Here is a 27,237-nt window from a genome sequence, read left to right on the forward strand (position 1 = left end):
ATTGCCGTTCTGCATGTTGGATTTGAAGTGTCAGTGTGTACAGTCTAGGGCCTCATATATGTGTGTCATTAGTAAATAAAATTGTTATGCTAATAACAGGACGTCATGAATGAGACATCAGGTTCGCCTTATTTAATAGTTCATTAGTTCTGCACTGGTGCAACATTTGTGGTTTTTTATAGTGTAAATAAAATAAGCAGATCAAGATGGTTCATCTCTTGTTTGATGCAAGAAGAGCTGAATCATGTTGCTGTGCATTCTTCATTTTAGAGGACAGAAATCCCAGTCTAGAAACGTAATTCAGCTCTTGTTTGATGATAGATTTGCAACTTGTTTGAGAGCTTTACATCCACAAAATGACAAGAAAGGGTGATGAATAATGTCTTATATCTTATCCCTCAACTTGCTATTACCGTTATTCTATCTCCTCGGATATGAGGGGGACTTTGAAAATAGGAATCCATTTGAAAGAATAGACAAAAAAATAAAAAAATTACTCAGTGCCAAAATAACGATCGCCAAATTCGCCCAATCCAGGGATAACTTGACACTCCTCATGGAGACCAGAATCAATTTCAGATGTAACAATCTTCAGAGAAGGGAAGCGTTTGCAGACAGTATGGATTCCCTCAGGCGCCTGCATTCATCATCAGACAAACAGTCAACAGATAAATCAGCAAGGAAGAACAGAGAGCAGAGGTCTATATATTTTTAGTAGTATTACAACATGTGCTCTATATTATATTATCATGCGCTCTTACTGAAATGAGGTTCAGGAAGATTATTCTCTTCTCCGGAACTCCCTTCCGTATAAGAAGTTCAATAGCCTGGTTTGCCGAAGTTCCTGCACAGTAGTATTTTATGAATTACAATCTTTAAATTTGTCAAAAAAAAAATTACCACACTAAAACAAGGTTCAAATGTAGGGAGAAAACAGAAAATTAACTGATTGGAATGTTTGTGCAGTGGTTGAGGGCAGTGGAAGTAGAGAGAAAAATTACATAAGTTTTCGCTCCTTAAAATCCAACAATGCTTCGTAAGAAAGTCATACTTAAACAACTCTAGGAGAATAGATGGAAGTATTGACCAAAACCAAGGAACTCACCTGTGCCCAGAACTGGGTCAAGCAGCAAAACATGGCGCTCTGAGATGTCTCTTGGAAGCTTTTCATAAATAAGCTGTTCGCAAAAATGATGAATAAAAAGTCATTTTTTTGCGGAAAGATCTCCATCAGGCATAATACAGTAGAAAACGCCAAATACATACCTGCTTTCCATCGTCCCCTTCACGATGGATCAATATTTTTCCTATTTTTATTCCCTTACAGCAGGCCCGTAAAGCATTTTCCATGCTTTCTCCACTTTAATACCCAAACAATATTTACAAGAGAAATCAACTAAGAATTTGACGTTCATGCACACAAGTATGCACTCAAGTGTGCACAAAAATATGCACATAAGATGATGGCAATTGTCAACTTTTTCAAGATCATGCACACAAGATAGTCAATTTAAATTGGGAATCCCCTCACTACTCAAAGTTAACAGGTAAAAAGAATTACCTTCGGATGATGGACACACCGCAAAGTTTCTTGCAAAAATCCACTCCAGTATACAGCGATCCTGAAAAATGAAACTAGCTTGTTCAAATCCAAAGGGATAATACCACTCTTGTAATATCATAGGACTAACATTATGATAACAATATAATCACAAAGCAGGAGACCAAAGACAATCTAATTTTATGTCCTCTAAGTTCTATCCAAGTTTTCCAGAATCTAATAATTTAGACGTCTCCGCTAAAAATAAAACCTCTTAAACAGATCATTTTGAAGGCTTTGCTAGGAATGTTTAGCATCCCCTCAGTGAAACATGAGTATCCTCCCTGCAGCTAATGGCTCATTTTTTTCATGTTGGGAAAACAAGAATTGACCTACCAGAGGTGTCAGATCGCTCTGAACACATATCTTTGTGAATTCAGGCTCTTCCTTCGTAAATTAAAGTTCTGAATACACATTGCATCTATGTCAACGGAAAAATCTCTTAAAAAGAAGCTTACGTATTGATATCTGTGAATAACATTCAAGAACTTCCACCTTCGGAAGGTCTTCCTCACATTGGACAGATGTGGCTCAAACATGCCTCCTGAACCCTCAGGTGCATTCAACAAAAGAGTCGTATCCCCAAAAAACATTACAAACTGGTATTTAGGAACCACGAGAGCAAATGGAAGAAAATTCAAGTATCCAACAAGGACTCCACTTAGAACTGAGACACGTGCGGGGTTGCCAATTTGGAATAGATGCAGAAATAAATCATATTAGTCTGAAGGAACTACTTTTAAGAGGGGCTACCAAATGAACACTGAAGTAGAGAGTTGTCACTTGTGAGGAAGCTTAATATTCCAAGCTTAGTCTTTCTTTTGGCCTACTTACTTTGACCTGAGATAAATCTTATTAGACATAATCTCTTGATTTTTTTTTGAAAAGTAGACCAACTCCTGATATTCGTAAAGATCTTCTGTCAGGTCAGTCAAAGCTCAGAAACCTCTTTTTTTCATTTTCAGGTCGGCCAAATGCTGCCACATGTATGATCATTTTTCCTTCTGATACATACGGCCCCCTTATAGTCACTCCTTTCTCATAATTTGAGAAAGTAGTTCTGCTTATCAGTGTTAGGATGGCGAGAGTTCTACAGTGGTGCTTTTGGAATTAGGCTCAACTTCTTTTTGGACCCGTCTGAATCCAGGTAAGCCCTTTCAGATTAAAGGTTTGGAGTTGCTGATTCTGTAGACTCAATTTTTCTTACGCTAACTCCAACGATGAACTTTGACTTCAAGGCCGATAATACATTCTACTCATGGCAATATAAAAGAAGCAAGAAGAGGATGGTCAACGACCGTTAGGCCTGCGTGTTGATTACAGAAGAAGTTTCCCCTTAAAATAAAAGAAGGAGATGAGCGGGAGAACACTGTGTTTTTAAGGTCTCGTAAAGAAGTGTTGGGTGCTGGCCATTGGAGCAGAAGCAGCAGGGGTCGGCCAGCTGGATCAGAGGAGGGGAGCTCTTCAGAGTGAGAGGAAGCTTTCCCTGATTTCTTTAGCATTCTACCTTTCTGAACTCTTACCTATCTGACTGGGTCAATATGTATGGGATTATTTCCGAATTGAGTTTAATGATTCACCTTGTGAATTTACTCGGTCTTCTTGATTGGATCTGGAATATCATCACATTGCTTTACCCTGGGTGCATCAATCTGGAGCTGTGATTGGCGCTGTGACCAGAATGACAGAACAGGCTGACAATCCTGACCACCTTGGGAGATCAAGAAGATCGTGGAAAAGCAAACATGGACAAAATTCCAGTTACGGGAGAAATATTAACAAATATTCCAGTGCAGCTTAAAGCTATCAACTCCAAATTGGAAACTAACTCTTCATCCCTATTCCAATGGATCAAATGCACAAATGTGGCTGAATGTTGTTGAAAGGTATTTAAGAATTAACATATTTCAGAAAAGCTACAACTGGTTTCTTTACGTACGGAGAGGCCTGCCCAAGAGGTTTCATATACATCGAAGAACACTTTGGCATAAACGCTGGCTGGTTTTTTGCCAACATTTTGAAAGGAGGTACAATTTCTATTCAAGCATACTCAGCTTATGAATCTTAAACAAACTGGAACCTTATCGGGATATCCATCAGAATTCGAAGCTCTAGCTTTTTTCCTCTCACATTTACCATCTGACGTTCGTGGAAGTTCATATGTAAGGGGCTGAAGCTAGAGTCAGGGTCAAGTCAAATAAGTATGGGCATTATGGAATAGAAGAAATTATGGATTATTCCATAGAAACTGAGAGTCATTTAGTTGTTGTATTTGACTTATTATTAAAAATTCACCTTTATATCAATCCACTGAAATGCAAATTAGAGTGCCAGTACATTGAATACTTAGGACATGGAATTTCTGCATAGTTGCTATCAACCAGTGGAAGACTCCCTCTACAGTGAAAAAACTGAGAGGATTCCTAGGATTAACAGGGTATTATCATCGGTTTATATCTCAATTTGTTGTCATTGCTCAACCACTTACAGCTCTCTTAAAAAATAACTTTTTCCTCTGGAATGATGCAGCTGATCAATCATTTGACAAGCTGAAACAAGTGTTATCATCAATACCAATCCTACGATACTAAATGTTCCCTTGCCATTTAGCTTTGAGACTGATGCATCATAACATGAACTGGGGGCAGTATAATATTACAAGAGAGCCACCCAATTGCTTACTGCAAGAGAGCCACCCAATTGCTTATTACAAGGGGCAGCAAAACGTTTTCGTCTCATAACTGATTCAAGTTGGCATATGAACGTGAGCTCATGGCAGTAGGTCTGGGCTGTTCAAAAATGGAAGCACTACCTTATGTTCAACAAATCCTCAATGTACACCGACTAGTTTTGCTTGTGCTTTCCATCGGATCAAAAAAAGATAGAAATTCAAAATAACCAATGGGAGTCAAAACTCTTGGGCTATAATTTTGAAATAAAATAAAAAGCAGGAAAGAAGAATGCTGTTGCAGATGCGTATTCAGATCGCAAGAAGATCTCGAAGGAGACTGCAAGTTCATATTAGTAATACACTGCGTATCATGGTACATACTGCAAGTTCTTAAAAAAATCAGTAACACAGAGGCTGGACAAAATAAAGGTCGACCAAGAAGTCAGAAACGACCCAAAACTGGGAGCAAAAAAAAAGGCATAGAGACGGATAGAGGGGAATTTTCTAATTAAACCATCCAATCAAATCCTCTTACTTTACAAGGGGCGCATTATTCTACCATCAGATATATCTTTGATTTCCCAAATTCTACAAGAATCTCATGACTCAACAATAGGTGGAGATTGGAGGATTGCACAGGACGTTCAAAAGAATATCTCAACAGATCATCTAGCAAGACATGAAAAAAATGTCCTACCTGCCAATGACAAAAATCTTCAACTCCCTCACCAGAAAGGCTGCTGCAACCCTTACCTATACGAAACCAACTTTAGGAAGATAGGACCACGGATTTTATTGAATGGTTACCAAAATCAGAAGGATTTGATTCAATCACGATTGTTGTACGATTTTAGCAAATATAGCCACTATATTGCAGTCAATCACTCTTTCTCAACTGAACTTATTGCTGCCATATTGATATCGATCTGATGGAATATATATTGTATGAACCAGATCGAATATATATTCAATCAAAATGCAAGATCATGCCCTATCAAGCTATCGATATTGATGATAAGTTCATCCGCAAACCAAAAGGAGAATGTAGAGGATAAGAAGAATTCAAAGAAAAGAGTGAATGTGGATAGAAACAAATGGAGAACTCGCGCGAGCTATTCCCTTCTGGTTTGCAGGACTGATCCAGCTCCCCAGCCCTCAGTCTGCTCTCAGCAACCAAATTCTTGAAAAGTGAGTCTGTCCTCTCTTCCCCGTTTTCACTTTGTTTATATAATTCTCACATGTGCTCAGTCAACATGGGTCTTTGATAAGATCAAGAAAATGAAATCCGAAATATGATCTTAATTCTGTCTACGGAGAGAAGATCTTTATCAGTTCGTTACACAAGACGATTGCAGAACGAGAGAAATGTATGAAATGTGTACAATATAAATTCAGCAAGAATGAATAGAAGATAACATGAACCAGGATCGCGAGATCCTTCTTCCAGACGCAGGCTTCTCCTGCTCTCCAGCCCTTTCCGTGCTTCTTGACAGGACCTGACACTTCTTGCCAAAATTCGTACCCCTAGATCTGTCACTGACTTTATTTATAGGGTCTTTGACCCTCTTAGTCCTCGTGAGCTGATGCGGACTTAGTTCTTTGGTTATCGCCCTCCTTTATATTTTTTTGAGAAGAACATATCAGTCTTCTCACACTTGACTTTTCTTCTTCCTCTGATAATGCTTGGAGTAGAAACATTGTGTATCACAGATCTGCTAAAGAAATTGTCAAGCTCTATGGCATCCCACAATCAATTATTTCGGACTGAGATAGTCAATAATTTTTTTAAGCAATTCCTGGAAAGAGCTACACTGATTTAATGTAGCTCTTTCCAGAAACTGATCGATTATCAGAAGTCACACACAGGGTTTGGAATGCTACTTACGATGTAGCTCTTTCCACAGACCGATGGGCGATCAGAAGTCACAAACAGGGGTTCAGAACCTACTTACAATTGTTTAAAATTCAATTTTCTTATCATCCGGAGACTGGTGGATGATCAGAAGTCGCAAACAGTGGTTTGGAATGTTACTCATGATGTAGCTCTTTTCAGAGACTGATGGACGGCCAGAAGTCAAAAACAAGGGTTTGGAATGCCACTTACAATTGTTTAGAATTCGTCTCCTCTTATCATCCGGAGACTGATGGACGATCAGAAGTCGCAAACAGGGGTTTGGAATGCTACTTACAATTGTTACGTGTTACTTACGATGTAGCTCTTTCCAGAGACTGATGGGCGACCATAAGTCAAAAACAGGAGTTTGGAATGCTACTTACAATTGTTTAAAATTCATCTACTTATCATCTGGAGACTGATGGACGATCAGAAGTCACAAACAGGGTTTGGAATGCTACTTACGATAGTTCATGTCAGAAAATCCAAAAAAGCGTGGAAAAAATTGCTACATCGGGCAGAATTCAATTGTAACAATTCATATCACACTGTTATATAGAGAACACCCTTCAAGACTGCATAAGGCAGAGATCCTCCATCCCTGATTCGTTATTGATCACCAGCATCACCTTTTGATTCCACCGATTAGCTCCTTACCAAAGGGGATGAAATTATTACTATTCCAAAACAGCATTTGGCAGAGGCCCAATCATGGGTGAAAGTTAAAGCAGATAAACATAGAAGAGGCAAAGAATTCTCGGAAGGCGATATCATCTACTTGAAGCTGAGACCATAAAGGATGAAGTTACTAGTAAAAAGAACCTGTGAAAAACTTGCCCAAAATTTTCACACCCAACAAAATACTGCGAAAAATAGGGCCAGTAGCATACCACTTGGATCCAACCCCATAGTCCACCCTACATGTACTCTTTCATTCACCTTTACTTAAAAGGCAGTGGCTGTCATCATCCCATTCAGCCACTTCCCTCCTTTCTAACTTAAGATTATGAATGGCATGGGGAACCCTAAAGACATTCTTAAATTTCGTCAATCACACCTATGGCGTAGAAGTACGAAAATGGACTAACATCCCAACCACCGAAGCAACACGGGAACAAGTACATCGTTTTTGCAAAACATTCCCAGACTTCAGGCTTGAGGACAAGCTAAATCTTCAAGGGGAAGGTATTGATACATTCTGCTCAAGGCAATATAAAAGAAGAAGCAAGAAGAGGGCTGGTGAACGACGGTTAGGCCCATGTGTTGACTAGAGGGAAGTTTCCCTTTAAAATAAAGAAGAGACCGACACTCTGTTTTTCAAGATCTCGTCAAGAAGTGAAGGATGTGGGCCATCAGGGCTGGAGCAGCTGGAACCGGCCTGCTGGACCGGAGGTGGAGAGCTCTACACAGAGAGAAAGCATTCCCAGATTTTTTTTGCATTGTACATTTCTGAATTCTTACCTATTGTACTGGGTCGATCTGTGCGGGATTATTTCTGAATTGAGTTTATCGATAAACCTTCTGAATTTACTCAGTATTCTTGATTGGATTTTGAATACCATCACATTGCTACACCAAGGGTGTATCAGGTGACCACTCCCAAACCCCTCCTCAGCCCCCGTTCCTTCTCGGCCTAAAGGGGAGGTCCATAATTCTGTAAACATTTTTCTGCCTCAACAAAGGCATCCATCATCACATGGAAGTTAATTGGCGTCTCACATACCACTTCTGCCTGAATATCAGGTTACAGAGCATAAAGATAAGTCGTCTCAGAATTTTGTAAGGGATTCTTCGTCAGACGAGGGGTTCAGGCAAAAATATCATTCAGTCCCACCTAGACATCTGCTTGCTCGGTCACTACCTGAAAATATGAGCCAAGCATGACAGCTGTGACTTGTGACATGACATGTGGCTGGACATAGCAGCCTCCAGCAAGGTCAGTTGATGTGTGAACCTCTCAAATAGATCGTCTGTGAACTTACTGGTGTGCCATCACTCGAGGAATTTTTTGAGGAGAAGGATTCCAACTAAGCTCCACCTATTTTGCATAGTGCAGATCAATCAATGTCACATTTTGGCAGAGCAGAAAGGAAAATAACTTTTGAGAGTGTTTGATCGAAGGCCCTGCAGAGGCCTGTACCGGCAAGCAACAGGGGCTGGCATCCATCCAATGGTTTACAAACCCAGAGTTGTAAGAATGGCATAGCTCTGCCACGAGTCATCTGATAAGGTCCTAACTAGGACTTCTCATAATAAGCGGCAGCGCAGAACTGGTGATTCACATTCGAGATTCGCATGTGAGAATTCAGATTGCTTAAGGCAGGAAGGTCTGCCACTAAAAGTAAGTGAGCTTGCAATGTGGGATCGACTTTTCGACTTCTTCCAAGAGAGCAATTAAGGTTCCAAGCGGGAGATCCTCATGCTCAGATCTTGGCATGAGAGAAGGCTGATTCAGCTGGTCTCTTCAATAAAACTAGGAAACACCAATTTGATCTGTCTTGTGCTCCATCATACTTGCTCTCGACTATTCTCCTTTGCCTTATTCTCAGATTAGACATTCCAATTCATGATGTATCTTCTAAGGTTTTCAATGGAACATTCTTGGAGTTATAACATCCTCTAGCCTTCTTCGGACGCCCTATCTTTACTGACCACAACAAGAGCCCATCTTGATTAAAAAAAAAACACTACCCTTCTGTCAAAGCTCAAAATCCGGTGCTGGGATAAGTGCCTCGAGCGACATCTGTTTAGATCACTGGGGCATATCCAGTTCAAATATTAAGATCAGAATTTGGGATATTACTATGCTAATACCTTACATGTTTATGAAAGAAATAGTGCTAAGGCATGGTTGCAAAACAAAAAAGAATGGAAATCTTAATCTTCGAACAAGCATCATGTTTGATCATCTAGTTCGGATATCTATCCTGTCTTAGTGGTCAATCTACCATCTGAATTACACTTGATCTCATGGACATGCTACAGCCCAATTACCAAAGTCTGATTTCCCATTAAGAGTGGTTCAAACAGTCTATAAGCCACATTTTTTGTGCTCCATTTAGCAATTCAATTACGATGATAAAAAAAACCTCATTATGTAAAGAAGAGATCATCGCCTCACAATGATCTTAAAGAGAGAGGCTATGGACACACTAATTTTAAGCATGTAAATCCATGTACAAGATACTGGTTAATCTTACTTCAACAGATTCAACTCAAGCCAATTTATGAGTAAACCATCGTCCTGAATTTTCCTACTAATGGGGTAGCAATGATCGGATATGAATAAAATGAGTATAGGAGTCTGTTAGCGTCACCTGATAGCAGCGACGATAAAGAAGGGTGGAACTGGCAGCAGACTCTCACTACTCCATCGAGAGAGACATCCTTTGTAATGAATTAAAAAGAATGTTACCCAATTAACTTGAAGAGCCACTTCTGATATGATGGTTAAAACTCTTGCGCTGTAAGGTAAGCGTAGGATTGACTAATCCATGTTAAATTAATGTTCAGTCCGGGGCCAGTTTACATTTTGGACCTATTAGACTGGATCTGGGTCTGACCGCTGGACTTGCATATATTTTGCTCAAATAGCGAAAAGCTAAAACCATGGGCCACTAATATAAGTGTGGCCTACTTACAATCTTTATACGCTCTCATGGGATCGCAATCTCTTAGCCCTCATCATCCCGGTATACATCTTGAAAGGATTTTCATATCGCCTTCAGTCGTCAGTTGACAGAGAGAAGAGAGGAACTTCCGGTCAAGAAAATGACTAATGTACTTCAGAAGAAAAGCGTAAATAACTGTGGTTCACGGTTCATTATCTAGGATGGAGAAGAGGGAAAGGGAAAGAGGATGAACAAAAGGAAAAGGAAAAAAAGGAAGAATGATGACAGGATTCCTCAGAGTTGTTCCCTCCGGGCGCAGGCCCGATCCCGCTTCCAGCCTCCAGTTGCAGTTGCAAGTGACTCTGCCCAAAAACGCCGGCTGCCTCATCGGGTTCCTACTGTTGGGAAATAGGTGGTGTGGCCTATTAGGTCCACTAGACCTTAGCCCACTAAGGGTTCCTGTTAGTGAGATAGTCAGCCTTATGGGCTAATGGGCCCTATTCTATAAGCCCATTAGCCCTCTTATCATTCTCTCCCTCCTAGGGTATGTATACCCAGCCATGTACTCTATTGAGTGATGTCATTATCTTCTTCCTTCCTCTCTTGACATGGTATCAGGGCTCCAGAGCTCTTCCATCTAGGGTTTGACATCACCCTCTCGCTGTCTAGCGAACCCGGAGCGTGACCGACGGATCAGCCACAGCGCGAGCTGTAGCCAGCCCGCGGAGCATCCGGAGAACCAGCTGCAGCCAAAACCCTAGCCGCAGCCGCAGCCGAGCGCCAGCCGCAGCCAAAGCCCTAGCCGGAACCGCAGCCGAGTGCCAGCCGCAGCCGCGCACAGCCGCAGCCGCAGCCGCTCGCCAGCTGCAGCCACGCACAGCCGCAGCCGCAGCCGCGAGCCAGCCACAGCCGCACACAGCCGCAGCCGCAACCGCGCGCCAACCGCAGTCGCAGCCGCTTGCCAGCTGCAGCCGCGCGCAGCCGCAGCCGCGCGCGCCAGCCACAGCGCCGCGCGCAGCCGCAGCCGCGCGCCAGCCGAAGCCGCGCGCAGCTGCAGCCAGCTGCCTCAGCCGCCGCGGAAGCAGCAGCAGAAGCCGCAGCAGCCGCCGAAGCAGCAGCCGCAGCCAGCAGCCGCAGCCGCCGCCGAAGCAGCAGCCACAGCCAACAGCCGCAGCCGCCGCCGAAGCAGCAGCCGCAGCCACTGCCAACAACCGCAGCCGCCGCAGCAGCTGCAGCACGGGCCGCAACCTCAGTCACAACAGCCGTCTCCGTAGAGACCACGGCTCTGATGTCGGAGGAACTTTACTCCACGGGCCAGACGCGTCAACCGGCCGTCCCAGATGATGGCTTCACCGATGCAGACTTTCAACGAGAACCCTTTTCACACAAGGTTACTCATTCTCTGCCGGCGGTTCCCGACACGACGTGTCTCCAGGGCCCGAATTTGTTACAGTGGCATCACTTTGTCGAGACTACTCTCAAGGCTCGCCAACTGTTCAAGCATTGCACACAAGCCCCGCTTCCATCGACCCATCCACACTATGCGGCGTGGGAAGCCGAGGAACACTTCGTCCTTGGATGGCTCTACACGACCTCCCTGGCACCCTCGTTCTGTGAAAGGTTCCCTCGCTGCTCCACCGTGAAGGGTTTTTGGGACAACAAATTTTGCAGCCCTGAAGGGGACAATTGACGCCTCTTTATGCTCGTTGCTAAAGCCAGCAACTTTCGCAAAGGCGCACTGTACATCTCGGACTATGCGCTGGAACACAAGAAGCTGTGGGACGAGGTGGACTACTACTTGCCGACGGATGATCCGACGTGCAAGTCATTCCAGAACACTCTTCGCCTACGCCTCTTGGGGTTTCTTTATGGCCTAAACAAGGAGTATGACGACACTCGGCGCCGTGCCCTCCATCGCAAGGAAGGCCTTCCTTCCATTGATGACTTGGTGAAGGAACTCCAGGAAGAGGAGAGTCATTTTCATGTCATTGGCACTCTCTCCTCGGAGGAAGCTCGTGACTCGACTGCCCTCCTCGCCCGGCCTCCCTCGCCCGCTCCTGCTCCCCCCGAGGAGGCGGCCCCCTCCGGGCTGATTTGCTCCTACTGCAGCAAGCCTGGACATCTCCGCAAGTGGTGCAAGAAGCGTCAGTACGACAACCGGAAAAAGAAGGAGGCTATCGAAGGGAAAGCTATGGTTGCCTCCTCCTCTACCTCTTCTACCAGCCCGGCGACTATTGAGCAGCTCCAAGCCGACTTGGCCCGTCTCCGTGACCAAGTGGCTACTATGCAGACTCCGACTCAGTCGACGGCACATTTTGGTGGATTTGGTGCGTTCTCTCTCCCTCAGTCTGAACAGTGGTATTGTGGTACGGCTTCTTACTCGCCTCTCGTATCGGATACGAGCTGGGTTCTTGATTCGGGGGCAACCGAACACATGACCCCGTTCAATGACCGGTTTGTATCCTACGAAAGGCATAGTGGGGACCGTACAGTTCTTACAGCCGGTGGTGGACGGTTGCGTGTTGCTGGAATTGGGGCAGTGTTTGTAGACGGCCTCGGAGTGGTCAGCAATGTTCTTCATGTCCCCGCCCTGCGAGCTATACTTATGTCTCCTCAGCGTTTGGTTGACAGTTTGTCCTGTTCTTTTCACCTCCAGCCTGACGGGATGTTTCTATCTGACAAGGTGGGTCGGACTACACCGATTAGGCGGGAGAACGGGTTGCTGTTGTTGGACGATGGGGGGCGCTCTCGGTGCTTCCTGCTTCACCGCCAACTCCGACCGGCGGATGTGCAGCGTATGGGACGTCTCCAGTTGGCTCACCAACGGCTGGGTCACCCGCCATTTTCAGTTTTACAGCGTCTCTTTCCTTCGATGTGTACTGGATTGGACCTTCAGACTATCGTGTGTGATGCCTGTCAACTGGCGAAGCACCGTCGTTCATCTTTCTCTCCGTCCACCTCGCACTCCTCCACTCCATTATTTCGCATCCATAGTGATGTTTGGGGACCCGCCCCGCAGGCTAGCCTAAAGGGCCACCGATACTTTCAGATCTTTGTTGATGAGGCCACCCGCTACACATGGATCTACTTGTTGACCGCCAAATCTGAGGTTGCTCCGACGGTCCGTCACTTCTGCACCATGGTTCGTACTCAGTTTGGCCGAGGTATTCAGCGCTTCCGCTCCGATAACGCCGGGACTTCGTCAACACCGAGCTGGCCACGTACTTTGCTGACCATGGGATTCTCCACGAGTCCTCTTGTGTTGCCACCCCGAACAGAACGGTATGGCAGAACGTCGGATCGGGTATGTCACGTCGACCGCCGTACCCTTCTGCTGAACTATTCTGTTCCGTGGGCGTATTGGGGTGAGGCGGTCTTAACGAGTACCCATCTCGTAAACCGTCTCCTCCCAGCCCCTCGGGTTTGTCAGCCCACTGGATCTCTCCACCGCGTTCCCCATCTCTCACTGCGGACTGGACTCCTCCTCGCATCTTCGGGTGCACGGCGTGCGTCCACGATCGGCTCCTCTCGCCTGGCTCGATGCTCGAGCTCTCCGGTGCGTCTTCGCTGGTACGCTTCTCTCCAGAAAGGTTACCGTTGCTACCACCCTCCGTCTCGGAGATTTTCATCTCGGCAAAGCGTCACCTTTGCCGAGCATGAGTCTTACTTCGGTGATTCTACCTCGCCACGCCTTCCACTGGTTGAGGCGTCTTCGACTCCTTCCTTGGAACCCTTTCCGTTTGTGGGACCCATTCCTCCACCGTCGCCGTCCCCAGCCACCTTCTCTCCCTTGCCTCCTACCGTCTCACCTCCCGGTGCACCGTATCCTCCCCCGAGTGCACCTCCTAACCCCGGGAAGTCCATCTCTCACCCCGGGGAGCTACCTCCTACTCTTGGTGCACCGTATCCTTCTCCTAGTGCACCATCTTCCCCCGGGGAGCCTCCACCTACCCCCGGGGAGCTATCTTCTTCTCCCTCCTTTGCTTCCGCTCCTCCGTCGGACGATGCGTCACCCTCGTCTACTGATGATGATGCTCAGTTGGGATGGCCTATCGCCCTTCGGAAAGGGGTTTGTCAGTGGACTCGCACACCTCTCTACCCCTTATCTCACTATCTCTCTTTTGATCGGCTAAGCCCTTCCTACCGGTCCTTTCTTTCTCACATCGAGTCGCATCCCCTCCCTCGTCGCCTATCCGATGCTCTTGCTTCTCCTCATTGGAAATCGGCGATGGATGAGGAGATGCAGTCCTTGCTCAAGAACCACACTTGGGAAGTCGTCCCACTTCCTCCTGGCAAGAGTACGGTGGATTGCGAGTGGATTCATGCCAAAAAGCATCATGCTGATGGTACTCTCGAGCGCCTCAAGTCTCGACTTGTGGCTCGGGGGTTTACTCAGTCGTATGGCGTGGACTACTTCGAGACCTCTCCTGTGGCGAAGATGGAAACAGTCCGTCTCCTCTTGGCGCTTGCGGCTCATTCCGACTGGCGTCGACAGTTCGATGTGAAGAATGCTTTTCTCCACGGTGACTTGACGGAGGAGGTGTACATGCAGCCACCTCCCGGGTATACCCTTGACCCCCCGGGCACCGTTTGCCGGCTGCGGAAGTCTCTCTATGGACTGAAACAGTCACCGCGGATGTGGTTCGGTCGGTTCTCTTCGGTCATGAAGACCGAGGCCTACACTCAGAGCAATGGGGATGCCTCCTATTCTTCCGTCACAGTTCCTGGTGTCTCCATCTTGGCCGTGTCGTCGACGACATCCTCATCACGGGTCCGATTCTGCAGAGGCCGGCGCCTCAGCTCTGGCGTTGGCCAAGGAGTTGAAATCAAGGCCCTCGCCTCTTCGCTACTTCCTCGGCCTTGAGGTGGCCTACTCCCCGGGGATCTTTGTGTCACAGCAGAAGTATGCCGTTGACCTACTGGCCTTGACCGAATGACTGAGTGTGCACGGTTACTACTCCCATCGACCCTAATGTTAAGTTGGGTAAGGGGAGGACTCAGCACCGTGAACGATATCAGTACCAGCAGGTGGTGGGAAACTCCTGTACTTGACCCACACCCGCCCGACATCAGTTTCGCCGTCAACCTCCCAGTTAGTTCATGCACTCTCCGCGGAGATCCATCGTCAGGCGACCAACCGGTACTTGCGTACCTAAAGGGCTGCCCGGGAAGGGCTTGTTCTTTCCTCGGAGTATGGAGCGGACCGTGAAGGTGTACACTGATGCGGACTTTGCCGGCTCAGTTGTGGACTGTCGTTCCACCACGGGGTACTGCACTTTTCTCTTCGGCAGTCTTGTCAGTTGGAAGAGCAGCAAGCAGGACAAAGTGTCCCGCTCCAGTGCTGAAGCCGAATACCGGGCACTTGCCGATGGGGCCTCTGAAGGCCAGTGGATATACGGAATTCTCCATGACCTTCGTGTGAAGTATTCCGGCCCGATCCACTTCTACTGCGACAACAAGTCGGCAATCGCCTTGGCAAAGAACCCTGGCCAACAGGGACGGATCAAGCATATGGAACTCCACCGCTACTTCTTCAAGGAGCGCGTGGACGAGAGCATCTTTGACTTGGAATTTGTTCCATCCGCTGATCAAGCTGCTGATGTCCTTACCAAAGGACTATCTCGACCTCTCCTGCAACGTGCGGTGTCCAAGCTCGGCATGGATGACATCCATACTTCGCTTGCGGGGGGGTGTTAGTGAAATAGTCAGCCTTATGGGCTAATGGGCCCTATTCTATCAGCCCATTAGCCCTCTTATCATTCTCTCCCTCCTAGGGTATATGTATACCCAGCCATGTACTCTATTGAGTGATGTCAATATCTTATCATTCTCTCCCTCCTAGGGTTCATTATCTAGGATGGAGAAGAGGGAAAGGGAAAGAGGATGAAGAAAAGGGAAAGGAAAAAAAGGAAGAACGATGACAGGATTCCTCAGAGTTGTTCCCTCCGGGCGCAGGCCCGATCCCGCTTCCAGCCTCCAGTTGCAGTTGCAAGTGACTCTGCCCAAAAACGCCGGCTGCCTCATCGGGTTCCTACTGTTGGGAAATAGGTGGTGTGGCCTATTAGGTCCACTAGACATTCGCCCACTAAGGGTTCCCTCTCTTAATCCCACATTGATAAAACTCTAATACTCTCTCTCTCAGCCCTATATAAGAACATGTATCCCTTCTTTTCTAAGTAACCAAGTTCTATCCATTTTATCTTCTTCAACACCTACTACTGCTACTTAAGCTCCACTGCATGTGAGAGGCTTTTGTTTGCACGTGAGCTCCTCATGCCCCGGTCCTTCGCTTCTTTCTTTGATATTTCTTGGAGAAAAAAGCCACTTGTATCAGATTTCCATTCGCAGAAACATAGAGTTTCTCCGTAGAAGTTGAATCTACTTGTATTGAATAGTGGGATCATTCCATATCTCTGCATTTCTTGAAAATTACAATACTGTTTGTGGAATCCCACTCTAGGTTGGGATTAAAACGGGAGAGAAGATGATGAGAAGAAGGAAATGTAATCTAACACCCAACTGGTTACAAGAGAGAGGGTAGTTATACCCTAGGAGAGAGAGTGTGAATAAAGGGCTAATGGGCTAATAGAACAAGGCCCATTAGCCATATAAGGCCTATCTCACTAACACTGTTAAAGGATACGGTTGTAACAGTGAGATGGTATGATGGAAAACAACATGCCCAAGTGTTCTGAAATTGGCTGAGAGACCCACTGTGAAAGTTTATCCTGTTGTTCTTCTAAAACATGGTTTTTTAAGGATCTTATACAACATGTTAATCTACATTGGCCCTCCATCAGAGAGCCTACATTTAGACCTCCCCCAGTGGACCAAATGCTGACCTTCTGTGGAAGGCCCAACTGTCCGCCCCCTACTGCTCACTTCCCTCATGGCCTCCTCCCACAACAACCCTGGATTCCGCCTGGCCCAACTGCCCTGCCAACTTCTCACATGAACGTCCATATTTTTGTGTAATCTCACTATATCGGAACTACCAGCTACAGACACAGAGAACAAACATCACTGGCTGAAGACGAGGGAAACGACAAACAAGCTCTTGAACAAGCTGGTGCTGATGGGGGAGTGATGTTATGATTAACATTGGTGTTTTGGTCCTTTTGGCTTTATCATTACTCCATAAAGTTTTTTAGCTCTCACCTCTAAGCAGAGCAATCAAGGAATCAATTATTTACGGCCTGGGAGATCCTCATTATCGGAGCACTGGAGCTGACATGGGCCGTCGTCATTGCATTCTATCTCGCTATCTTCCTACGCTCTTGTTTTCTCTCCCAAAGGGACTAACTTTCAGGTCCTTATCACCTAGCCACAACAAACTCAGTTCCAAAGCCAATGTACCATGAAAAAACTTATATTGTTGTGCATATTATCTCTCTTAAAGTTTTTCTCTAGACGTGTCATCTGATTATAAAGAGACGACTCCTCTAACAAAGATGATTTATCACAATTCAAGTCACTAGTAGAGAAGAGATATTTGACCTGTCGGCGTAGTCACCTGCTTCTCAGTAAATGGCAGATGACCAAGACCGTGTTCTACAACCTGTTAATGAAGTCTGTATCAGGAGGAATTGAGACAAAGAAGAAGAGGAGGAGGAATACCAGCCGAATGAGCCGATCTGAGTAGAAGACAAAGTCGGGCGTTGTGATGTTCCTGTCACGAATAAGTGTATGCATGCCTCTGATCTGAAATGTTACAAAACTAATGATTCTTTTTGTAAATCCATTACAAGAACTACACAGAAAGAAGAAAGGAGCTAAACCTGAAATGTAGACTGAATGACATAAACATTAGGGTACATTTTACACAGATCATGCTGGCCAAGCTTTGTCCTGATATGCTGGACAATCAAATCAATTGCCACGTGGTTATCACCACCTCGAGGTATTATCACATCAGCATACTTCTTTGATGGCAAAATGAAGTCATCAAATGCTGGCTTCACAAACTTAGCATACTGCAGCAGAAAACAGTTGTGTTATACACATAGTAACCAGTTGCAGTTAACAGCAGAGAATAACTGTAAAAATTACAAACAGCCTGTTGCCCAGATATGACCATTATAACCTCTCAGGGTTATCTTAGTTATTTTTTTCTCTTTTTTCTAGTTCCCTTTAAATACCTGTCACCTTCTTATGGGAAATTGCATTGTCAAATTGAAGGTTTGGCAATGTTTAGTTAGCTGTCCGCTCTCTAAATCGCCTCCCATCTCGCCACTTTTACGGAAGGATCAGACAGAGAGACGGAACCCAGGAACACAGGGTCCATGAGGCAACACATATCATACAAATGGTGAATAATTCAATAATTTATGGCATGATGTTTAGGTTTGATTGCAAGCTTGGATTTCGAGCATTGGGTGGAGGAAAATAAAACAGAAATATGTTGATATGTGGCACCAAAGCTGATGTGGCATCCACAATAATACGGCATCTGCACTTGTCAGCGAGCACCTTTGCACCATAGATACCATGTCATGCTGAAAAGGTGCAGGCGTACTAGGGGAACCCAAGATGCTTGATCAAATGGCCACATTGCACACCAATATGCAGACACATTGCTACAGTATAGTGCAAAGGAGCTAGACACCATGGCACATGCCTGGTGTTTTGAAAAAATGCACACAAGGACAACCACACGACCGCAGCAAGGACAGACCACCGAACCAATTGCAACGCATACGGACAGCATAGGGTGCAAGTCATAATCCAAAGCACTGTCAGCGCTCTGCCCCCCACTTCTCTTTGTCTGGATCCAAGTCTCTGCATGGACCCCCAGAACTCCAGGAAATAATCAATCTTCAACATGGGACGTATTATTGAAACTCAACACCAACGTAGCAAATTTGACAGCAGAATCAATATGTAGAATTAGGTATTGAAGAAGATAGATTGAGGAAGCGATCCCCTCCAGCTTGATCAGCTCCTCTTTGGCCACAGGCTCTGCTGCTCCGGCCTCTGCTCGCTCGACTGCTCATTCTTGAAAATAATCCTCTGCCCCCATTTTCCACTCGAGTTGGCTTTTAAAGACATTCTCACATGCGCCCCCCCCCATGTCAGTAACTGCTCTTCTTTGTCTTCTCCTTCTTCTCTGATACTTCCGAGTAAAGAACGTATCAAATAGAGAGAGGATGCAAAGTTGCCTCTGATGTCTACGTGGCATGTTGTCCACGAGCTGACTTGGCAGCTGCAGTAGTGGTTGGAGAGGTTAGAAGTCAAAGGCATGGCCTATGATGACCCCTTCCCCTCAATGGCTGACTCCAAAAGAGTCGTCATTTGGTTTGTCGTCATTGTCTTGGCACCTCACTGTCATGTAGTGGCATTACCAGATAGGTTTGGTCACTCCACAGTTGAGCTGTGTGTAGCTGACGGGTTACCAAGCGGAGTCTTTGGCACACTCTATGCCAGTAGGCCGGGACACCAGCAGGCCCTGTCAACAAAAGGTAAAGCCATCAGTGGCAATATATGATACGATCCGACATCGCATCGACGAACGTCGGCCCAGGCCCACGTCGGGGGCCTACTAGCGGAACCTATTTCAACTACTCGGCAAGAGGAGATCGGCAGTCTTGACCTGGTAAGTGCTTCACGCACCCTTCAGCTTCAAGGCCTCTTCTGACCCTCCTCGTTGCAGACGACCATTCCTGCGCGAGAACAGCATCAAGAACGAGTCCAGACGTCGTTAATCCCGTCTGCTCGAAGGCGTCGTCCACTCCGCCTACTACCCCTTCCCTCCTATCGACCTATCTCTTCTACCTTTCTCAGACATTGTGTACTTGGACATTGTTAAGTCTATCTATCCATCTGAGTAGTCGGAGCTTAACAATATACCCCCATGGTACGATACTTCCAATGATAAACAGGCAGAGATCCTGGCCAATCATCAGGTAAATTCCAGCCTGATACCGCATGGGCTTGTGTATGACGGGCCCAGGAGCGATCTGTAGTGTCTGATACAATCAGAATTCCTGAGTCCGGGATCCACCAAGTCTGGGTTCTGTCTTACTGGTTGTAAGGAGGTGCCCGGATCCCTGACTGACTTTCATACACCAAGTGTCGACTGAAAGACCCATCGGAAAGAAGGGCTTTCGTCCATGAGCCGTCGTGGTGGTTGCAGAAGACACTACAGAGGAAAGGTCAGAGCAGAAAATCAGAGGGAAAATACTCGAAGTGTGATTTTTCTCCCCATTACTTAAGATTCCTCTTAATTATATTTTTCAAGTGTTGCAGGTCTGGGCCTGTCATGTACATATTTGGGCAAAGCAGTTGCTGGGCACACAGCCTACAAGCTGATATGATACAGGCAAGGTACGATAAACAGAGTCCTGGTACCATATCGAGGCCCTTCTTTCAGCCCAAGGAGGCCCAGGCCCACGAGTTGGGAAAAGTATAACTAAAAAGAAAGAATGCACCAAAGACATCAAGAAGTCATCGAGAGTTTCCTTCCTCAAATCTGTTGCAGTTCTTGTTTCTCTTCTCCCGTCACTGCAGAACCTCTGCCAGCCATCAGAGGTCAGCGTCAGGAGATTGGCTGTGGCAATTCCTCTTTTCTCTCTCTCTCTCTCTCTGATTACTCTTCTCTCTCTCTGAAATCAATCAAATGACGATTTCAGTACTGTTTCGAAATTGCAAGAATTGAATTTTCCAAGAATCTGTTGATGGCCAAGAATTTCCAATACGATTGAAGGTTGAATCACAAGCACCCTGTTGCATGTGTGGCCATGACCTTCGCGCACCAGTAATTTCTGACCATCTCAGTACTGTGTTGATCAACCGCTGGACATCAGTCATGTATCTATCAAGCATTTTTGTGGTAGTGTGTCTGCTCCTTCCAGCAACGCACTAATAATTTTCTAATCGTGTATCTACTTCCTTTTGCAATGCTCCCACACTCTGGAGGCAGTGCCCTGGCAGTTCTCTCTTCCTCTCTTATCCTTCCTCTCCCTCAATCCTGCTAAGATACCATTTTGGAAATGGATATGCCAGAGGGAAGGGGTGGAGGCAGGGACATGGTGGAGCCTCCCACCCTGGGTGCTCAAAACTAAATGTTATTAAGACATTAGAATCACTATGTCCATCCAGAAGTCACAGTCATCAAGATTAAAAACAACATCATGGCAATAAGTCTTTTCTTTTACTTGAAAAAAAATTCAACTGTATGTGTAAGTCTTCTCGTATGAGAAATAAAACGGGACAGCACAATATAATAGCAAATAGTGGTAGATAACAAAAGAAAGATGTAAAAATGCCACCTGCTCAAGAACCGAATTTACATCTCTTCCCCTTTCAACAGTATCACGTCTTATCCTACGAGCAAGTCTAATGTCTGCATCTGTATAGCAAAAACAGAATCAAACAATTTGGAAGTGTACCGGGAAAACCAGGACCCTTGGAAAGACTCAAGAGCAATGTAATCGATTCATGTACTGAAGGTGAAGTATGTGAAAAAAAAGTTTGATTAAGTCGAAAAAGGCAAGATGTAAAATTTAGAAAGAGTCGCACGAAACTGCGAATGGGTCTTGAAAATTCAAACGTTAGTAGAGGTCAGAATCCTTTAATCAGAAGAATAGTGGATTTTACAGGAAACCATAAAAAACATCCACACAATCAAGGTAAAATGGAATGATATAGACATTCAATTAATTGCTAATTCTAAGTATCTGTGCAATGAGCTGTGTACCTTTCACGTCTTAAAATATTTTCATATCCACCGAATGGAATCCAACAAATGTCAGTTTTACTTCTGACTGTTTGTGACTTCAACCGTAATTTTCAAAAAAAAGTTCAACAAAAGATATTGACTATAAGTTACACGATGGAGATGAGAACACTTAAGTACCTGTGTCAACAAAAATCTTCATGTCCATCAAGCTACGGACTTGAGAATCATGGAAAACCAAAATGCCCTCCAGAATAATGACATCGGGTGCGTTTACCTACCATGAGACCTTAAGTTATTTCCATAGAATGAAACTTAAAAATGCTGAGCTAAAACCAAGATTCTTTTGAGAATCTACTACATTTCATTCTCTAATGAGAAGGAGAGTTAAATCAAGATTATACAAGAAAGTTCTTCAAAAGATATAGATAGATAGATAGATAGATAGATGGAGGGTCAAGGCACATGACTTATTTTACTGAGATCAGGAGGAGCACCCGAAACCGGTGTCCACCTGACGCTATTAAAATATATAAACAGTCCATACACTGACCGATTAGGTCCTCCCTTCAACCCCCTCCAAACTAATTCGACATTGGTGTATTCACGTCGTGGGTAACACTGTCCATTAAGACCATCCTCCCCCTAAACATTACCTCATTGTGGTGCAGCCAGAGCCATAGAGAATGTCATTCAGGATGCTAATGTTTTTTTTGGCTTGGAGGGAGGTGAAGGCAGACCATTTTGGTCAATTGGTATATGGACTGTACACAGCTTCATATTTTCATAGCATCAGATTGACCACCGCTCCGGGTGTCTTATTTTCTGCAAAAATAACACTCTGACTGTGGCTGCGGGTTCTGCACGAGGGCAAAAGGCCTTGGAAACTCCACCTCTACAATGCCTTTCTTCTACCAATTATCCGTCCAGAATCGGAAAACAGAACCATGTCCACATTTGTCTTCAAAAAACTTGCAGACGCGGGAAGATTTGTCTCATACCATGCCACAATGGACAGTACGCTCCAAATCTAATCAAGCACCTCGCCCTATCAAGAGTTGAGTCATACCTGTCATTCAGGACATTCAAAACCAAATCCTCTGCTCTCTCAAATCTTTTCACCCATTCAGTCAGCAAAGAAAAATTCATGGATTGTAGATGGAGAATCCTCAACCTGCCCTGTTTCACAAGTCTACACACTACGTTCCAGGAGACCAAAGACAACCCTCTGTGTGCCTTGGATCCAGCTCCTCCCCAATATAAATGTTTCAGTAATCCCTCCAATCGCATTCCTACCCCGCTAGCATATTCAAGACCGCAAGGTAGAAATATAAGATTTCTGAAAGAACCTACCAAAATAACACCAACCAGCTTCCTTGAATAACACTCTATTTTGACGTCCCTTCAATCTCATTTCCACCTTTATCACCGGCTGCAACTCTGCAGCTGAAACATGTCTCCACGTCAATGGTAGACCTAAATACTGCATCGGGTCTGATCCCATGGGTATGCCAAAAGCTCTGGCCGACAGTGCATCCTCAGAAGAATGTGATCCGGTCCTTTACATCGAATACAAGAGGGGGAGAAAGAAGAGATGCCGGCATGATAGGCAGACTGAGGGGGTCAACACCGGACAGGACAAGGTACACAACACCATCACATGAAGCGGCACGTGACAGCTTACAAATAAAAAGGGCCAAGAGCAGCCCACTAATAAAGGGCAGCAAATAAGCCCACTAAAAAATAAGTACCCCCATGGAGAGTATACAAGGACCAGCGGAGGGGTGTGTGTGTGTTTGGGAGAGGGGAGTGGTGGGGGGTGGGGGTGGTTTGGTGCCGTCGTTTACAGTTGGATCTACAGCTCAACTGAGCAAATAAAACCCAACTTATTGTCTTCTTCCACTACCACCCTACAACAAAGTATAATTGATCATCCAGTACAACAGAAGATAAACATGGCATTACTCATTGGAAGGTACAAACGGTCTAATCTTACTGGGTCTTGAATTCAGCACAAATCACCTTAGACTGGACTTTAATAAGGTACACCCATGTCACATGAGTATGACCATCAATAAGCATCGCAATATAATATCTCTTAGTATAGAACAGATACAAGTACTTTACTCCTGTCTACCATTGCAAACAAGAATTGAACATTATTAAGCTTCCGGACGAAGGTGTACCACAAAATATTCAAAACAATGACTGGATGCAGACAAACGAAGATTTTTCATACAGAATGTGCTATTTTTCATACAGATACAGAAATGCACCTATACTTTGTTCAAAAACTAATATATACTGGTTCTCTGGAGTGGGAATGCACTAGAAGTATTCTCGATATTTCCATTGAACAGAATTTCTGCCAGTGGCATATATTATTATGCCAGAATGCCCAGAGTTTATGCTGACAAGTGCATCCAATCCCACCGTTCAAATTTTAATAAAGACCGAGGTGCATTTCAAGGATCTAAAAAGAGTCTCCAACTATGAGACCATGACGCACATAGAAACTGCCTTTGACCACAGGTTTCTGTTACGAACCTACTGGTTCGTATCGGGGAGAAGACGAGAAGGGAGGGTGAAGGTGCCGGGATGGTCGTCAGCGTACCGGGATGGTCGTCAGCGTGCCGGGATGGACTACGGCAGGCAGGACAGGCAGAGTGGACGTCGCCTACGTGAGGGGTCCGGCAGAGTGGATGTCGCCGGAAGGAGCCAGAAACATTCTTTGTGATACTTCTTGGCTGCCCCCTCAAGGGCGGGTTGTTCTATTTAAAGGAATTACAGAAGTCCAAATGACTAAAATGCCCCTACTGGGCTAAAGGATGAAAAAGGCCTAGATATGTCATGGTCGTATCTGTTGTGGAAGAGAAGAGGAAGATAATGACATACCCATAACTGAGTACATAGGTGGGTATGTATACCCTAAGAGAGAGAAGGATAGATGGGCTACTGGGCTTATAGAATAGGGCCCATTAGCCCATAGTAGCTAGTCTCTCACTAACAGTATCAGATTCTGATACGGTTCCCATTAGAATATATAAGAGAAGGAAATTCTGATACTTGCTGCTCAAGTGTTGAATCCTTTTATCCTTACCGCCTGAGATAATAATTATCATCAACGAATATCAGGAGAACCAAAAACCCCCCTGAGATAGTCTGTTTGATGAACACGGTATGCTACCAATTGCTCTGTCTACATCCCGTCTCCTTCAAAGAGAGAGAATCTCTCAAAACATGCTCAAGGTGATTGCTTCAACACATGCAAATCCTTATTTAACCAGCATACACTCCATTCCCCTTTTTGAACTCCATATTCAGGATAAATTCGTAAATATTTCCTCCAAATCACTGTGGAGGAATAGATTTTTCACATCTAAAAGATGCACTTGCCATCTAAATTTTGCATACAATGATATTGGTATTCATAAGTATTCAACTTAGCTTTATCTTGGGTCTCATTATCTTTAAAATTCGTACACCCTTTATCATTATAACTCTCAATTGACTCACCTGAGTTATATCTGATTGAGGAATACAGCCAAATATTTTGGTCTCTTTAAGGGGAATCTTTTGTTTCAACAGTGTGCGGCATGCCTTACTGACTGCTAGGTCATCCCTCGCGTCCCCTCGAATCTTCAAGTACGCATTTTTTGCCGAGAAAGCTGCATCAGATCCGATATTATAACTTCTGCGCCGGCTGATCAGATACACATCCATCAAGAGCGCATTAACCCAGAATTAACTGGGAACTAAACCCTGGAAAAGTAATGTCCTGGTGGTGGCAACAACATGCCCAGACTTTCTCTCCCAACCCATTTTTTTGGGAGAATATGTGCACGACGACTCATGGAGAATGCCTTAATCACAGAAGAAATTGGACAATGTAAAGCTCAAAAAATATTTTTGCATTGTAAATCTAAATTCTTTGATGGATAAACCATGCATATTTTTAATCCCAATACAGATATCGTGAGCAATTTTGGATGCCTCTGATTAAGGTTTCATTAAATGGACCCATATAGTTCGTGTACAGATATCGATGAGAATTAGGAACAATCTCTTTCGAAAAACAGATGTTCTGAAAGGCCCCCAAATATCACTAAGGACCAGGTCAAATGGCCAATAAATTTTCTCACTGGTTCTTGAAAAAAAGCTTGTTTCCGTTTTCCAAACTTACATGCATCACAGAAAGGTTTTGATACACCATTCTTTGTAACAAAAAATGGGAACGGTTTCCCCGAAACATCTAAAAAGAGAGAGAGCAGCTCAGGAATGCAGAATCTTAATCCGATTCTGCTTCTCAGGTTCCTCTCCGCTCAGGAATGCAGAATCTCATAGGTCGTGGGCTTCCTCCCAAACATAGCAAGTTCATCATCTACAAGGGATGATGACAGGTCATCCTCGTCGTCATCATCCTCCAACGCCAGAATGATGAAGGAGAAAATCACCATTGTCATCTAAGCCTTAGACGAGTGATAAAGACAATGATGATTCATAATTGCCAGTCATGTGTAGAAAAAAAAGAGAGAACATTGATGACTCGTCATGCTTGTCCATCAAAAATTTGCAAACGGAGACGATGACAATTTCAGAGTTATGATGATCATTGTCATCTCGCTGAAATGAGTCCTCATCGTCCTCTCGTCTACATCCATGGAGAAGGAGAATCCTACTCTGGCAAGACAAATACTGCCACAATAGATGATACAAGAAGAAATTTCTGCAGTTTCAAATTAAATCTCACCTTCCGGAATCGATCAGAACAGCGTCGGTGGATGGTAAAATCATAAATGGGAACATTGACATCTTGTCCACTTCTCAGCTTCCCAACGCACTCCAGCAGCTGCTCTGTATCGAAGGCATCTACAAGCAATGCCAGCACATCCTTCATCCCATAGAACTCAAGTACATGAACATAAAAGCAGCCCAGAATAGCATCTCCCTCTAATAAAAGAACTAGCGTGGTGATAACTACCGGGATGATCGAAATTATACTCATGAACGAATTCCGCTTCTTCAGCAGTCAGACCTCGGTAAAATGAGTCCTGGAACGTAGAATCATACATATTTTTAATCCTAATACAGAAATCATACATATTTGCACGAATATAAGTTTCTGAAAGATAATTTTTCAACATCACCGATGATATTCTTCGTTCTGAGAACGTAAAACAAAAAACACATTGTTTGAGCACACCCGTTATTACCTGATTTACGAGGACAACCCGATGGTCGTGAAGCTGCTGAATGATCATGTCGCACACAGTCGTCTTGCCGGATGCCGTACCCCCCGAAACTCCTGACGGACGACCGAATTTCGAAACGCAATTCAATCAGATTACAACTGGAGGCGTTGCATCGAATTTAAGACGACTTCGACAATGGAAAATTGGCGAAAATGGGAAGTGGAAAGGCCATGACCGATGACGAACGGCTGTCGAGGACCATTGTCGGCGAGCAAAGAACCAGTTTGAACGGAGAAACCTCCGATAGAAGGAGACAAGGAGGTGGAATTTCCCGCAGCGGACGGCTTCGAGGGGAGCCCGTTGGAAGGGCCCAGCGACGCCACCTCCATGGCGAATTCCGTAGACATCTGGAGATGCGGAGGGCGGTACGAAAGGAGAGAATTCCGATTCCTCTCCGTCGTCGCTGCCCTCCGAGAGCACGTTGAGGACGGCGATGGGCCACCGGGGAGGTCTGATTGGTGGGTTTTTCTCGGCCCGAGACAGATCGCCGCGAATTTTAGGGTACGGCGATCCGATCGCGTACCGCGATTGAATG

At 45.1% G+C, this 27,237-nt stretch overlaps 1 protein-coding gene across 1 annotated transcript; it reads right to left on the bottom strand.

Annotated features, from left to right (window-relative positions):
• Window positions 1-370: 370 nt before the first annotated feature.
• On the bottom strand, window positions 371-27,228 carry LOC144710935 (uridine/cytidine kinase UKL1, chloroplastic-like). Its single transcript, XM_078584785.1, has 14 exons — window positions 26,878-27,228; window positions 26,664-26,755; window positions 26,432-26,501; window positions 26,201-26,319; window positions 21,631-21,727; window positions 21,044-21,123; window positions 17,555-17,749; window positions 17,394-17,477; window positions 17,274-17,334; window positions 1,562-1,622; window positions 1,267-1,360; window positions 1,106-1,178; window positions 762-844; window positions 371-637 (listed from the first exon to the last, which is right to left on the bottom strand). The coding sequence occupies exons 1-14, from the start codon at window positions 27,047-27,049 to the stop codon at window positions 494-496; spliced, it is 1,425 nt and encodes a 474-aa protein (XP_078440911.1). The 5' UTR covers window positions 27,050-27,228; the 3' UTR covers window positions 371-493.
• Between the last annotated feature and the right edge of the window lie 9 nt (window positions 27,229-27,237).

Source organism: Wolffia australiana, chromosome 13 (genome assembly GCF_029677425.1).
Source record: "Wolffia australiana isolate 7733 chromosome 13, ASM2967742v1".
In the NCBI taxonomy this organism is placed as follows: domain Eukaryota; kingdom Viridiplantae; phylum Streptophyta; class Magnoliopsida; order Alismatales; family Araceae; genus Wolffia; species Wolffia australiana.